The following is a 12702-nucleotide window of genomic DNA, read 5'->3' on the forward strand; positions in this document are numbered from 1 at the left end:
CTTCAATTCGGCAATATGCAGCACTATTCGCGTGAAGAGCTCAAAGCTGCAGTGCTAGTAAACATAAAAATCCCACGTTTTACTGCATATTGAAGATCGACCAGGCACCCTGGGAAAAATGACCTTATGAGCGAATTAGAAAATGCAGATTACCAATCATGTGACATGACAGGATAAACTCAAGCCTTCTTACGCGTGGACTCATCAGGATAATCATGTGCTCGAAAGGAACTCTTCAAACAAAAGGGATGAAGATAGGAAAACGTCCTTGAAACGGAACACTGGAGCTCATCAAACCCATGAGTACCTAAACTCGCTAATGACCAACTGACAAACCAAGCGAGTTGCCATTCCGATCACAGTTGAACCCTCCCACGGCAGTAGAAATACTGAACAGATTGACAAATTGCTGAAATCCCATTTATAGACAACGGCACGTACAATACAACCAATCAGATTGGGACCAGAGTTAGAACCACCTTCTTCTCACGGTCGGCATGCAACCCCACACGACGATTCTGACGTGAATGGGCAACACCAAACATTGTACCGGGCTAAGCAGTCCAGTGTTAAAGGGACAAACACGTATCCTTACACAAATAGATCGACATGTGCAGTATGTTGGCTGAGGTGAAACGGTGGCCGAAGCTGATTCACATTGCTATGGTGAGTGCTGTCGACAAATCAGTATGCGATGAAAACGCGTTCGATTGGAGACAAGAAGAGCAGAGCAGTCGAAGTTGCACAGAAAAATAATTTCGAACTCGGCCGTTCGAGTCTGTTGTGCACACACATTCATAGAGCGAAACGACACGAAACTCGTAGCGAAACGAAGGGGAACACGAAAAGAAAATAAGGCAGCCTGAGATCACAGTCTCGCGGTGATAGAGCGAAAAGAAATGCATAAGTGACCTAGCATCATTTCACCAACAGATCCATCAAAACTTTGACCGCGGGTACAACGATTAGATAAAATGGACATGATGAGGGTGGTGAGTGTATGGACGAATTGAGAATGTTCTAGCTCGGGCATAACAGCCGCATGGTAACCGGCAATACGATGTACGTATGAACACACATTGGTAAACGCAGGGTATAACAGGATAGTGTACGTGTTGGTAAACTTGCTCTATTGGTCAAAAAGAGATAGAGAATGCGGACATCAATTCTGCGTTCATCTGTCTAAATACAGGTTACGGAAAGGAACGGAGGGTCGTCGAGTGTTTGGACTGTTTCGAGTCGCGCTGTCATTTGCCTCATCTACCGGATGCCCGGCAGGAGTCGCACCATGTAAGGAAGGGGCACGTATGGGTGAACTTCTAGCTGGAGCGTTGATGGTCGACCGAACATTCGAAGTTCCCGGAGAAACAAACTCACTTTCCATTTCAATGCAGTTCGGATGCGAACGTGGGGAGTCATTGCTGGATATTGCCATTTGTGTTGGGAAGGATCCGGCCTGTCCGGATGCAGCATTCCCATCTGGAGCAGCTCTGACCTCCGCAGGTGCTGGAGTAGACTGGTTCGGCAAACTAGGTGCTGCACAAAGGCAATTATTGACTTGGGCTACCGGATGGACTGGATGTGTCCCATCGTCAAAGCCATCATCACGTTCGTCCATACCAGCTGATGGCCTCACAAAATCCCATATCAAAATGGTGTCATCGTGAGAGGAGGAGACAATCTGGAAGTCGTCAAACTGCAAACGAAATACACGACCAGTGTGTTGTTGCAACGTATGGATACACAACTGGCTGGGCTTGGATCGTGGGTCGAGCGCGTGTTTCAAACTCCATACTTTGATTTTTCTAGATAAAAGTACGAAAGAAATACACCGTGTAACTTGCTGATAACTTGGGTAAATGTGGACAATTTAGAGGACCCACATAAATGAGGGACCCTTGGACGTATAGTGACGGGCAGGTTCAAGAAGCTAACGCAGCTGATGAATGGTTTTTCTAATCAAGTCCTCTGCGGGAAGAGAAAGCTTGGATGGCAAAGAGCACACAGATAGACTCGAGAAAAGTTTACGTTTGCAAAAGGCGTGCGGTGAAGCTTCAGTCATACTGGATGATAGGGACCTCAAATAACCATTCCGGCAGCTTTCAAACATGAGTTGAGTCTTCCTGCAGATATTCAGAACAACCCTCGAGTCATAGGTGTATTCGTGGTGAGGAGTGATTGCTACAGAATCACTACTGAGCTTCAAAGGTCTGTCAAACGTAACCCCAGTTCTAGATCTTTTGACACTGTTTAAGGTGGAGTGAAAGTGTGGTATTTTACTGTGCTCTTCCGTCTGTCCAGCTGTGTTACTTTTATGTGGTAGGGTATTCGATTTAGGAAGTGGTCCACATGTTATGGACCAACAGAATTAGCGCATCCAGGGAAGTCAATTCACGCTCTAATGTAAGGCGTTCCATTCCAGCAGGACGAGGAAAGATCACAGATGACGGATAACGCTGATGTGAAATCTGCAGGGGGAGTGGTCCCTCTTGGATAAGTTACTGTAGGTGGATTCTGACATTGGGACTTGACCTTCGTAAGCACACTACTTTAGTGCCGAGCAACACGCTCAAGACAGACCGTTCACAAGAAGGGTCATCCAACCGGAGAGTTAGCATCATCCGTAACCTGGTGCACGATTTCCTGAAGTGAGGCGGGCAACTGCATTCTTTCTTCGGGATAATACTGTAGAGCAAAACTTTATTGCGTATGGGCGTTGACATCATCCAGAGCGATAGTGAACAAACTACTAATCACATGCACGATAGAAACCTACTGTTTTCATTGAACTCGCGTTTGTGAGGACTATCTCACCTTGGTTCTTCAGTCAAACGAACACGGGGGCCTGGTAATAAACGACTGTGTTCGTGACAGGTGCACAAGTAACGGTCACTTTTCAGCGCATACAGACACACTCAACTAGGTTGCGGTTTTTTCCACACAAATCGTGTTTATCAGCTGCTTAGCATGTGACCAAAAAACTAACTGCAAGTGAGTGAAAGTTCTGAGAGGCACCGTCACATTGCGTGTGGTTGAGTTAGATTACCACGAAAACAACCACAAGGCTGATCTGGACCATATGAGAGGAGTTTTCAGGAGTGGAGAAACCAGGTCGTTTTATCCGCGGTAACAAAACGAGGTCAAAATGAATTCTTCTGGCTCTCGTGCTACCTAGTTTGCGACCCTTTTGTCTATCTAGTGGAAATTTTGTGCCAGAATCAGAACTACCTATTAAGCAAAACAACCAGAACAAAAGCTTTCTTCCTAACCGTGAAACCGGCTACGGAAATGAATACTTGCTGAGTTTTATTGGAGTCATACTAAAAGAATTGGATAAATTACAACGACAATTCAATGTTAGGCGTACCGGGGGGCATATCTAACGCAACCTAGAAAGCTCTGAAGGGAAGGCGATACAGAAAGAACCTGATCTGTCGGTTGATATTTGATACCAACCAGTTCTCAAGTTCAGTAGTTATGACGGTAAGCGGGATCGATCGACAAACTATTCTAGGAAAAATGAGGGGTAATCAGTAGTTTGTTCGACTAATTCGCCTAACAACGAATGTGAACTTATGATGAATACCTGCAATGCACGCAGACGTAAATAAACCACAAGAAACTCTTACCAAGGCACGAGGCAGTCCTGAAGATCCGTTCAGGCTCGGAGTAAGGCAAGCACACATTCATTTTCTTTGGTACCGTTCGAAACTCAGTTCTATATTGGTATGATTCAGTTCGAATGGATACAATCAGCCGACAGTGTGATATATCAACAACACCGGTAAAATAACCTTGTAGAGGCGCTTGCGCCATGGGTTTCTTCACTGAACAATCGCTCAGGCATTCGAATAGGCCAACAACACAGACACGGAGCACTGGATGAATCACCTCATGTATCACACAAGAGCATAGTGCACTGAGTTTGCACGATTTCCACTCGAGAGTGGATTTTAACACCTTTCGAAGCAGCACCTAAACGCCCTACGGTGGTTTCAGAAAGAAGCACTCAAACTACCGTTTATTTATGACGCGACTCTAAGTCAGTCTGTTTTGCTTGCCTCATCACCGATTTCATAGAATTATTTGTTCACCCAGATTCAATGAATGGAGCTCTGTACTTTGAGCGTATCCCCCGTCATGTTATTACGGGAGAACCAGCGACGCAAGAGGTTTCCAGTGAAATCCATTTTCCCCCGTCATGTTATTACGGGAGAACCAGGGACGCAATAGGTTTCCAGTGAAATCCTCTGTCAACTACGACAAACTAATGCGTTGCTAGTAGGGCCAGGCGGTTTGATACCATTTTATGCTTCATATGATCATAAACAACATCTAATGGTAATCTACCAAGGATAACTACGACAAACTAATGCGTTGCTAGTAGAGTCAGGCGGTTTGATACCATTTTACGCTTCACATGATCATAATGGTAATCTACCAAGGAGAGGACGTTGTGGATGATCTGAGAAGGAAAAACTTGTTAACCGAATTTCGGCTTCACGATTTGGTATACTAAGATCCGATTGAATGGTCGTATCAACACACACACATCCATCGAAACCAAGCAGCTCCAGACGTCTGCACACGCTAACTAGCAATCCCCGGCGGGGGGGGTTCATGCGTCGATCAGCCGCCATTTCCAGAAATGTCTTCAGCCAAGAGCAGGAGAGAACACGGGGAACCCACCATGGAAGAGTTACTGAACCAACATCCAAACTCTTCCTAATCTCTCACATCCTTCTGTCAAGTCATAAGTTGTCCACTTCGCGGCTCCCATCATTCTGAAGGAGACATGTAGAGCAACACTCGCTTCAGCATGTGTAGAACACGGCCGAGCCATCGTAGTCGATGGTTCTGGATACTTTCCACCTGCTACACAACGAAGTACCCATTTACTACTTACATCGTTACGACTTCGTTGACACCACTCAAAACCAGCAACGCTTCAGAGCCGTGGATGGGGACAAAAGGTTGAATGCGTCTCACATCACCTGTCCTCAAAGGCCATTTTTCGCAAACATGCAAAAATACAGCCCTTAATAATAAAATAACAGTAGTCGTTCGGGACCATGCCATGCCACCAGAAGGAAGCACGAGGGCTGGAATAGTGCCAGGTTGCCCAAGCTTAGACAGGGGAAGTCGAGAGACTGAGGTCGGGTTCAAACCATGGACCAACCGGCCAGTAAATTCAGACCTCTTATTGTACACGCGACTCTTGAGACCTACCAATATACCCTTTTGAAGCTACAAGTGACGCAAATTAGAAAACATGATTATGGCCTTTGGGTTTCGTTTAATGACTTCAACACTTCCGTCAGACCTAATACGACTATCGAGGTATGTAAGATTCTCCATAACTCCACTTTCTCCTTGAGTTGTACAGGGTAATTTCAGAGACCATACGTTCTGAAGCATGACTTTGCACTTTGAAGGATTTAGGCGCAAGCCGAACGATGGTATGATGATGGTCGGTTTTACCAAAACAGCTTGTGCTGCGCCTTCGTCCTCATAGATGAGGGCGGTGTCATCTTCGTACTCCAAATCAACACCATCGACGATTTGAACACCGGAGTTCTGAAGGCCCCTCAGCGTTCGCCTTATTACTTCATCAATGAAAAAATCGTTCAGCTGTAGCAACCTTTCGGCGCCTAACTGACACGCCACCAGAAGGAAGCACGAGGGTTGGGATACTGCCAGTTTTCTCAAGCCTATACAGAGAAAGTCGAGGCAGAGGTCGGGTTCGAACTACGGACCATCCGGTCAATAAACTCATGCTCTAACCACCGTAATTCATTGTTGTACGTGAGCTGTGATACTGTCAGGGAGCTCACACGTGGAGGAGAGGACGATTACGAACTACGGACCATCCGGTCAATAAACTCACACTCTAACCACCGTAATTCATTGTTGTAAGTGAGCTCACACGTGGAGGAGAGAACGATTAGGGTCCTTCACCAAAGCCTTCGGCTCAAAAGTTTGACCACAAGGCAGTGGTACTTGGCAGGATACACAAATGCATTACCATTTTAATAGGACAAGTCTGCACACATGTTCCAAACCCCAACCTGGACGGCCAGGAGACTGTGTTGATTACACCTCTAGCCATTGACCAACCTGGCATGAGACTATGAGTGTCGCATAAACACTACCCAGGATAACTCAATGGATCACGGAGGCCACAAACTGTAACACCACGATAAGGTCCAATCTCAGTGTGACGGTAACATAGAGTACCAGTCATTTCGTTGCTGGCAATCAAAAACTGTGTAGCACTTTTCACCTAATGTGTGTAAAACCTAAGTGGGAACGCTGATTGAGACACACGGGAAACATTCAACAGATAAAGAGGAAACTGGAGCTAACAGATTTGCGTGCGTGCTTATGGATGGCCGCCGACGGGGTGCAAGAACGTGGACATGAGGTTTGCGGAATCGACCAAACTCGTAGACCTAGCAGGTTTATGTTGGCTTAAAAGATGCCACGGCTATCTAGATTTCTTGGGATATCAGGAATCCAGCGGAACCAAGCCTCTGAAAGAAATCACGGATCAAACCTTCAGAAATCTCCCAAACAATAATTCATTGGAGACAAACCATGTCCACCAGTTGCCGTCAGCCACATTGAGAAACAGTATCTCTCCGCCCGGAGCAGAACAACGGATAAATCGCATCAGTACAGATTACCATGTCGGGCGAAAAGACAAACAACGTGCGTTGATTAAACATTTCGTTCCAAGCACGTTCTATGTGGAGATGACAATGATCGATCGATTGGACGGTAAACTAACTTGGATGACCGCACAATCTTTGAAGGCCGTGTCTAGAACAAATGGTCACGTTCCATAGCCACCTTCATTTGGCTTCACCTAGTTGAAAACATTGTTTTGGAAAGCACGTTGAGTTCACTGAAACTGGAACCAGTTTCACCAACCTCATTAAATTTCTGAATAAGGTTTCTTGAAAAAAAGGCTGAACTAAGGAGCCACGGACTAATCTATCTGTGGTCATTGGACTGGACTCATGGAATAGGCTTTGATGACTCACTATCATTGAACTTTTCGTTTCAACTATTGTTTGAGTCATGAAGCACTATTCACGTGTCAGATGAACTTTTCGTTTCAACTATTGTTTGAGTCACGTGTAAGATATTCGGATGTTCATAAGCCGGCTAGAACGGTTAACAACCATGGCCAAGCACACTGGAAATGGCCAGAATTACAATTTAGTGCTAAGTCAATAGGTCTTCTTTCTGGAAACAGGATCAGGAGAGGAGAGACATTTCGATTAGTTCAGCTGCGGTCAGTTGATCGTTTGAAACTAAGCTGACAAGTGATCCAAACCAAATTACATATCTAGAGGTTGAGGTATTTTGTTCACACGGAATGATCCCAAAATAGTCACAAGTTAAAATTGAACTTCTCCGATCATACCTTGTTAACAGAGGCTTTATTGACAGCTCGATTAAAAAGATCTGTGAAAACGACTCGCAAACCAAAACCACAGCTACTATTGGCGTTCCACAGTAATTCCGCCTCACGTCTGTCTACAGATCTAGTCTTAGAGTGGAAACAGCAGAGCGACGGCAAGTGAAATCTCGAAAGCCATGTATAAAGGGACGACAGCAGAAAGAAACGTCAAAATAGATAGGGATATCCCCCTGCCTCACATCCAACATTCAATTTTCCGAAGAAAATGAAACGTCAGATGTTGAATGAAAAAATGTATCAGTGTGACAGCAACTCACTTCTGCACATTCATTCAAAACGCGATGCGCAGTCACCCTGAACGAATTGTTCAACATAGTGATATAGTTATTATATAGACGTAATACACTACTCATAAGGTTACTGATAACTCTTCGACAGCGCATGACTGGTTTGGACCCTTTTGGGGCTCATCGGGTAGGTGAAATCCTCGAGTTTTCACCAACCTTATGTTCGCGATATTTCGAATATCGTACCAACTAAAACCTGAGGTGGCCTGGTGCAGCAATTGAGTTGCTTAAGAACAACACAAACGAGAGATTCAGCTGGGTTCCAGGTGAGTCTCCCTTCAAAACCAAATTGGTATTCAAATGAGGGTATTTGTTAAAATAGGGCTTTTTGTCTAGTCTCAGGGCCATCGGCTCGGGGAGATGGAGACTCGTATCACGACACCAAAATACAGACTATCTGTAAAGTGGAACAAGCACCTCACAGGGTACAGACGGGAAACTTTGGTATAGAACTTCTGCGGCCTGCTAAAAACACTGAAATGTTTTCAGTGCTTCCGAAAGGTGTGGGAGCAATGCAACAACTGTTGAATACCGAAGAAAGGAACAGACAGATTCTTGTGTACAATGCCAAAAGTAACGATGGAACAGCTACTGTGTAGCTTTTTAAGGGGACGTCTAATTTCTTGCTAGTTGACGAGAAAGGGTGGGGCTGAAACCGACCAAACACAAATGAAGTGAATTTAAAGTTAAAGAGAAAAACAATGGAACCGGTAGTGGGAGAAACGACTCACCCATCATAAGCGCCAGAAACGATGTGCTTGGAGTCGAATCGGATACATCGCACCAGTTCTTCGTGTCCTTCAAGAACACGGAAACAAACACCGGTTTCAATATCCCATATGCGAATGGTGTTGTCCGAACTACCCGAAACGACAAGGCGATCGCGGTATTGCAGACATGCGATTCCGCGTCTATGTCCAGTGAGCGTCCGCACGTAGGCGCAGGTATCTGTGGCCCAAACCTAACATGGTGAGAATTGATGTTGTCCATCAGGAACCGAATATAACCCATAGAAAGGTGGAAGACAAAAGTTTACGAGATGTGGAAGTAAGGAAAAATCAATATGAAGCAGAAAACTGTGACACGGTGAACTGGTTAAGAACTCCAAACTGTAACCCGCAGCCCAGGCGCATCAAAGACCCACAGTTTCAGAAACCAACCTTAATGGTACGATCACCGCTTGCGGAGACAATGTACTTTTCGTCGAAATCAACAACATTAACAGCAGCGCGGTGTCCCACGAGAACCTGACGCAGTTGCACATCCCGGGGCCATGGACCCATGTCCCAAACAGCGATGCTGCGATCCTGTAATACAAGAGAGTAGTAAATATAGGATCTCGTTTGGTTGATGTAATCTCATGGGACCTAGTAGTTACTACGGTGCCCATAAAAAATTAACCATTTTGAGGGACGACTGCCAGCAAATTTCCTACCAAGTTCAACAACAGTAACCAAAAAGGTTCCAACGAATGCATATTCTTTATAAGGTATTCCACATTCACGAGAAGGGGCTTGCAGGAAGACAACTGTAGCACAGTGGGATTTTCAGCACGGCGATCCCTTTGATGAACGGAACCCCATGGAACCGATAAACAGGCATGACCTAATTGTACAGCCGTAGCATATATTGGTCGACTGTCGATGAATTCATAAGAGCCCACCATATTAGCAGGCTCCAACTGACTGAGTAGGAATCGGATTGATAAGTACTTTGGATAATTTAGCCCGGTACACGCGGAGGATACTATTCGGTGAAGCATGTTACAGTTTTATTACGGATTGAAGGCGAGGAAACTGGTACGTGAGATGAGGAAACACTTGGCAGTTTCTCGAAGACTTTCACTGTTTTGTTCGTCAAAGTAGAATAGTTTGTTCTGTAATTCTAATTTGTGTTTAGCTAGGTAGAGAATAAGAAATGAAAACTACTATGCAGGCTCATCAACATTCCTCCCAACAACGCGCAACAGTCCATCGAAAACTAAAAAAAGCTGTGTGAAAATCACAGGGATAAGACACCAATTCGCTACAGTTATTCTAGTGAGTCCACATAAGTGAGGTCAATTATCCCCCGGATAAAAGTCCATCGCAACCGACCTTGTTCACTAAGAGCGGGCCCTCTAGCGGAGGAGCACTATCGCTGGAATCAGAGCGATTTAGTAGCCAGCCTAAAGGAGGCTAATTGAATGACACTCGGGTACCGCTATATGCGAGCGATATGGTGGAAAAGTCTCAAGCTTCCCATAAGTTTGCTCCAGTTCGGATTCCAATGGTGAATATTATGCTCTTCGGATAAAAATCGCAGTGATCGTTGGTTGTACGCATCATGGTAACAGCTGCCAGTCAGAACAAAAAATAGCACCTAAGCCGTCAAGTTAAAGGAGTTATGCATGCAATGTAACACGATCGTGTCTTTTTGTGCGTTCATCAAGGAATGTTCACTACCAGTAAAGCTGTCAATTTTAGTTTGCCTGTCGTCACATTGATTGTGATATGAGCTACAAAAAAATCTTCATCCACGTACGAATGGCGAATCGACGGTGCGCATCAGTACTCCGGCTATTTAGCTACTGCAAAAGGCGACAGTTTTAACAAGAACATCCCTCATTCGTTTGTTAACTAATATGGAAAAAAGCGTTCAGCTGTGGCACCTTTCCGAAACCTAGCTGCCATGCATACCCGAAGGAAGCACGAAGGCTGGGATACTGCCAGGTTGCCCAAGGCTAGACAGGGGAAGTCGAGAGGCGGAGGTCGGGTTCGAACCACGGACCTTCCGGTCAGTAAATTCGCGCTCTAACCACTGAACCACCTCACCCCCAAGCTCGGTGAACAGACCAACAGCCATCTGATTATTAGGGAATAAACGCATCCGAGCTACCAATATTTCGATACATTATTCCGTTTTCTCTTACGCTAGATCCCTTCGGAACTCAAAGCAAGATACAAACCTTCCAAAGAGATGAACTCCGTCTTTCACGATACATGTTTCGAGGGTGCAAGCGTAGTTACTACAATCTCGTACAGAAATCCATGCCGTGGTATGCCTCATCCAACACCTGCAATTTATGTTGGTGAGAACTACACAAGGATAACCGTTAGCTTTGGGCGATCGGTGGAAAAGGTTCCGTGTCGAACGTCAACGTTGAAGATTCATCCACAAAAGCATACAGAATTAAAGCAAGATAATGAGAGTTGAAGAAACGGTGCAGCCGAGAGCTGATTTCGACCCGTAGCGCCGAAACCCTGTGAAAAAACGGGCTGACAATCTTTCAAGTTGATAGTGGAGTAAATGTCAAAACGGAGGGAAGAACGGAAAGGGGATCCAAAAAAATCCTACATGAAAGCAAGCAAACAGTGAAGAGTGAACTAAAATATCCCGGAATAAGTTACATCCCAAATAAAAAGTAAAATGGTTGGGAGCAGACAAATTGAAAAGGGATGCTCAGGAACACGGCCTGAAGCCAACGAAAACGAATCCGAGACGTGCTAATAACCAGGTTAATCCCGGGCCAACAAATCAAAGAAACACTAACCTCTGAGGATTTAACAACCAGCTGTACTGTTGGAGGGTTACGGTGTTGACGGCGCTCTAAAGACCCGAACGAAATACCTTCGAAAAGCTGTGAGCTGATGTAGGAAAAGCATTGAACACTCCAAGATACAAACAAGGAATGTGTTGGATATATACTGGTGAGTGCTAGCATGGGGTCAGAGTTTAAGATCCCGCACAAAAACCGTCTCCCGTCAATGCTTTTGGGGAAGATGAATTTGCATTGGAACGTAAGCAGCCGCCTCCTGAGACGTGGTCTCACTTCGGAGGAGGCTAGCAAAGAAATAAGTCGTGCATTCTCTAGGAAATTGGCCTGGGGAACTCAAAAAATATGTGGCAAAGTGTATTTTTGGGCAGCAGTGCTATGTTGTGACGGGATTGCCAGAGGAGGTGACTCGGTGCAGACCAAAGTGAACACAACGCCTTATGGAACGTAGGCAACTTACCTTAGAGCATGTGACGAGGACGTTGTTGCGAAACCGCAAGTGTAAGACAGCTTCTGTGTGATGATTAATCACGTTCAAGCAACGTCCAACGGACAGATCCCACAGGCGAACCGTGGTATCACTTGAGCCGCTTATCAGGAGGTTTCCAATGTACTGTAGGCACAGTACGGAGCCTGTGTGTCCTTCCAGAACCTGAGTGAGGATGATGGTGGTCAAGAACACAGCAACAATATGGTTTGAGTACATGGAACTCACATTCAGATAGTTTTCATCAAGAAATGACATATTAGGGACAGAATGACATGGAATATGCCTTTCATTACCTCCACTCAGAAGAGCAAGGAAATGCAACCTAGTAACCGACAGAATGCGTGATAATGAGCCATGAGGGGAATCCCAGAACTACACTATATCCATACTAGGAGGTGAATAGAATCCGTTGTACACTGTTTTTAGGAATGCTAGCTAGTGCTTTCGGAGAATCTAGAAGTGACACTGATGTAACGTCACCGTTAGAGATATCGGCCCCAAGTGGGCGTTTGAAACTCAGTGTGATGTAGGAACTATTGGTGACAACACCTCGTAGTTCCTGCAAACTAGGAAGATCCCTGAAGCTCATATGTATTCACTGCAGTGAATTCATGCCAAACATAGGGGAGCCAAATATGGGGGTGTGCTGCTCTGAAAGTCAACACAACCACTAGAAATCAAAGTTAACCAGACCTCCGTTTCAGTGCATCGCCAAAGAGTCAGCTGTGATTGTGTTCGCTCGACTGTACTGGTAATCGTTGTGTTGGTATGCTTGCATACATATTGCAGTTCAAAGTATCAAAACTTCCTAAACGTATCTACTGTCCACTACCTATAGGAGGGATGCGTCGGGTATATATATATATATATATATATATATATATATATATATATATATATA

General features: G+C 45.1%; 1 protein-coding gene across 1 annotated transcript in view; it reads right to left on the bottom strand.

Moving 5' to 3' along the window:
* Positions 1–314: 314 nt before the first annotated feature.
* The window catches only part of T265_12595 (hypothetical protein), a gene marked incomplete at both ends in the record, with an annotated part of 20424 nt that continues 8036 nt past the window's right edge, over positions 315–12702 (bottom strand). The window contains 4 exons of the mRNA XM_009164516.1: positions 315–1805; positions 8508–8737; positions 8937–9083; positions 11772–11963. Coding sequence (XP_009162780.1) covers positions 1175–1805; positions 8508–8737; positions 8937–9083; positions 11772–11963 — 1200 coding nt within the window. The remainder of the gene's footprint in view (positions 1806–8507; positions 8738–8936; positions 9084–11771; positions 11964–12702) is intronic.

This window comes from Opisthorchis viverrini (assembly GCF_000715545.1).
Source record: "Opisthorchis viverrini unplaced genomic scaffold opera_v5_6, whole genome shotgun sequence".
NCBI classification, from domain to species: domain Eukaryota; kingdom Metazoa; phylum Platyhelminthes; class Trematoda; order Opisthorchiida; family Opisthorchiidae; genus Opisthorchis; species Opisthorchis viverrini.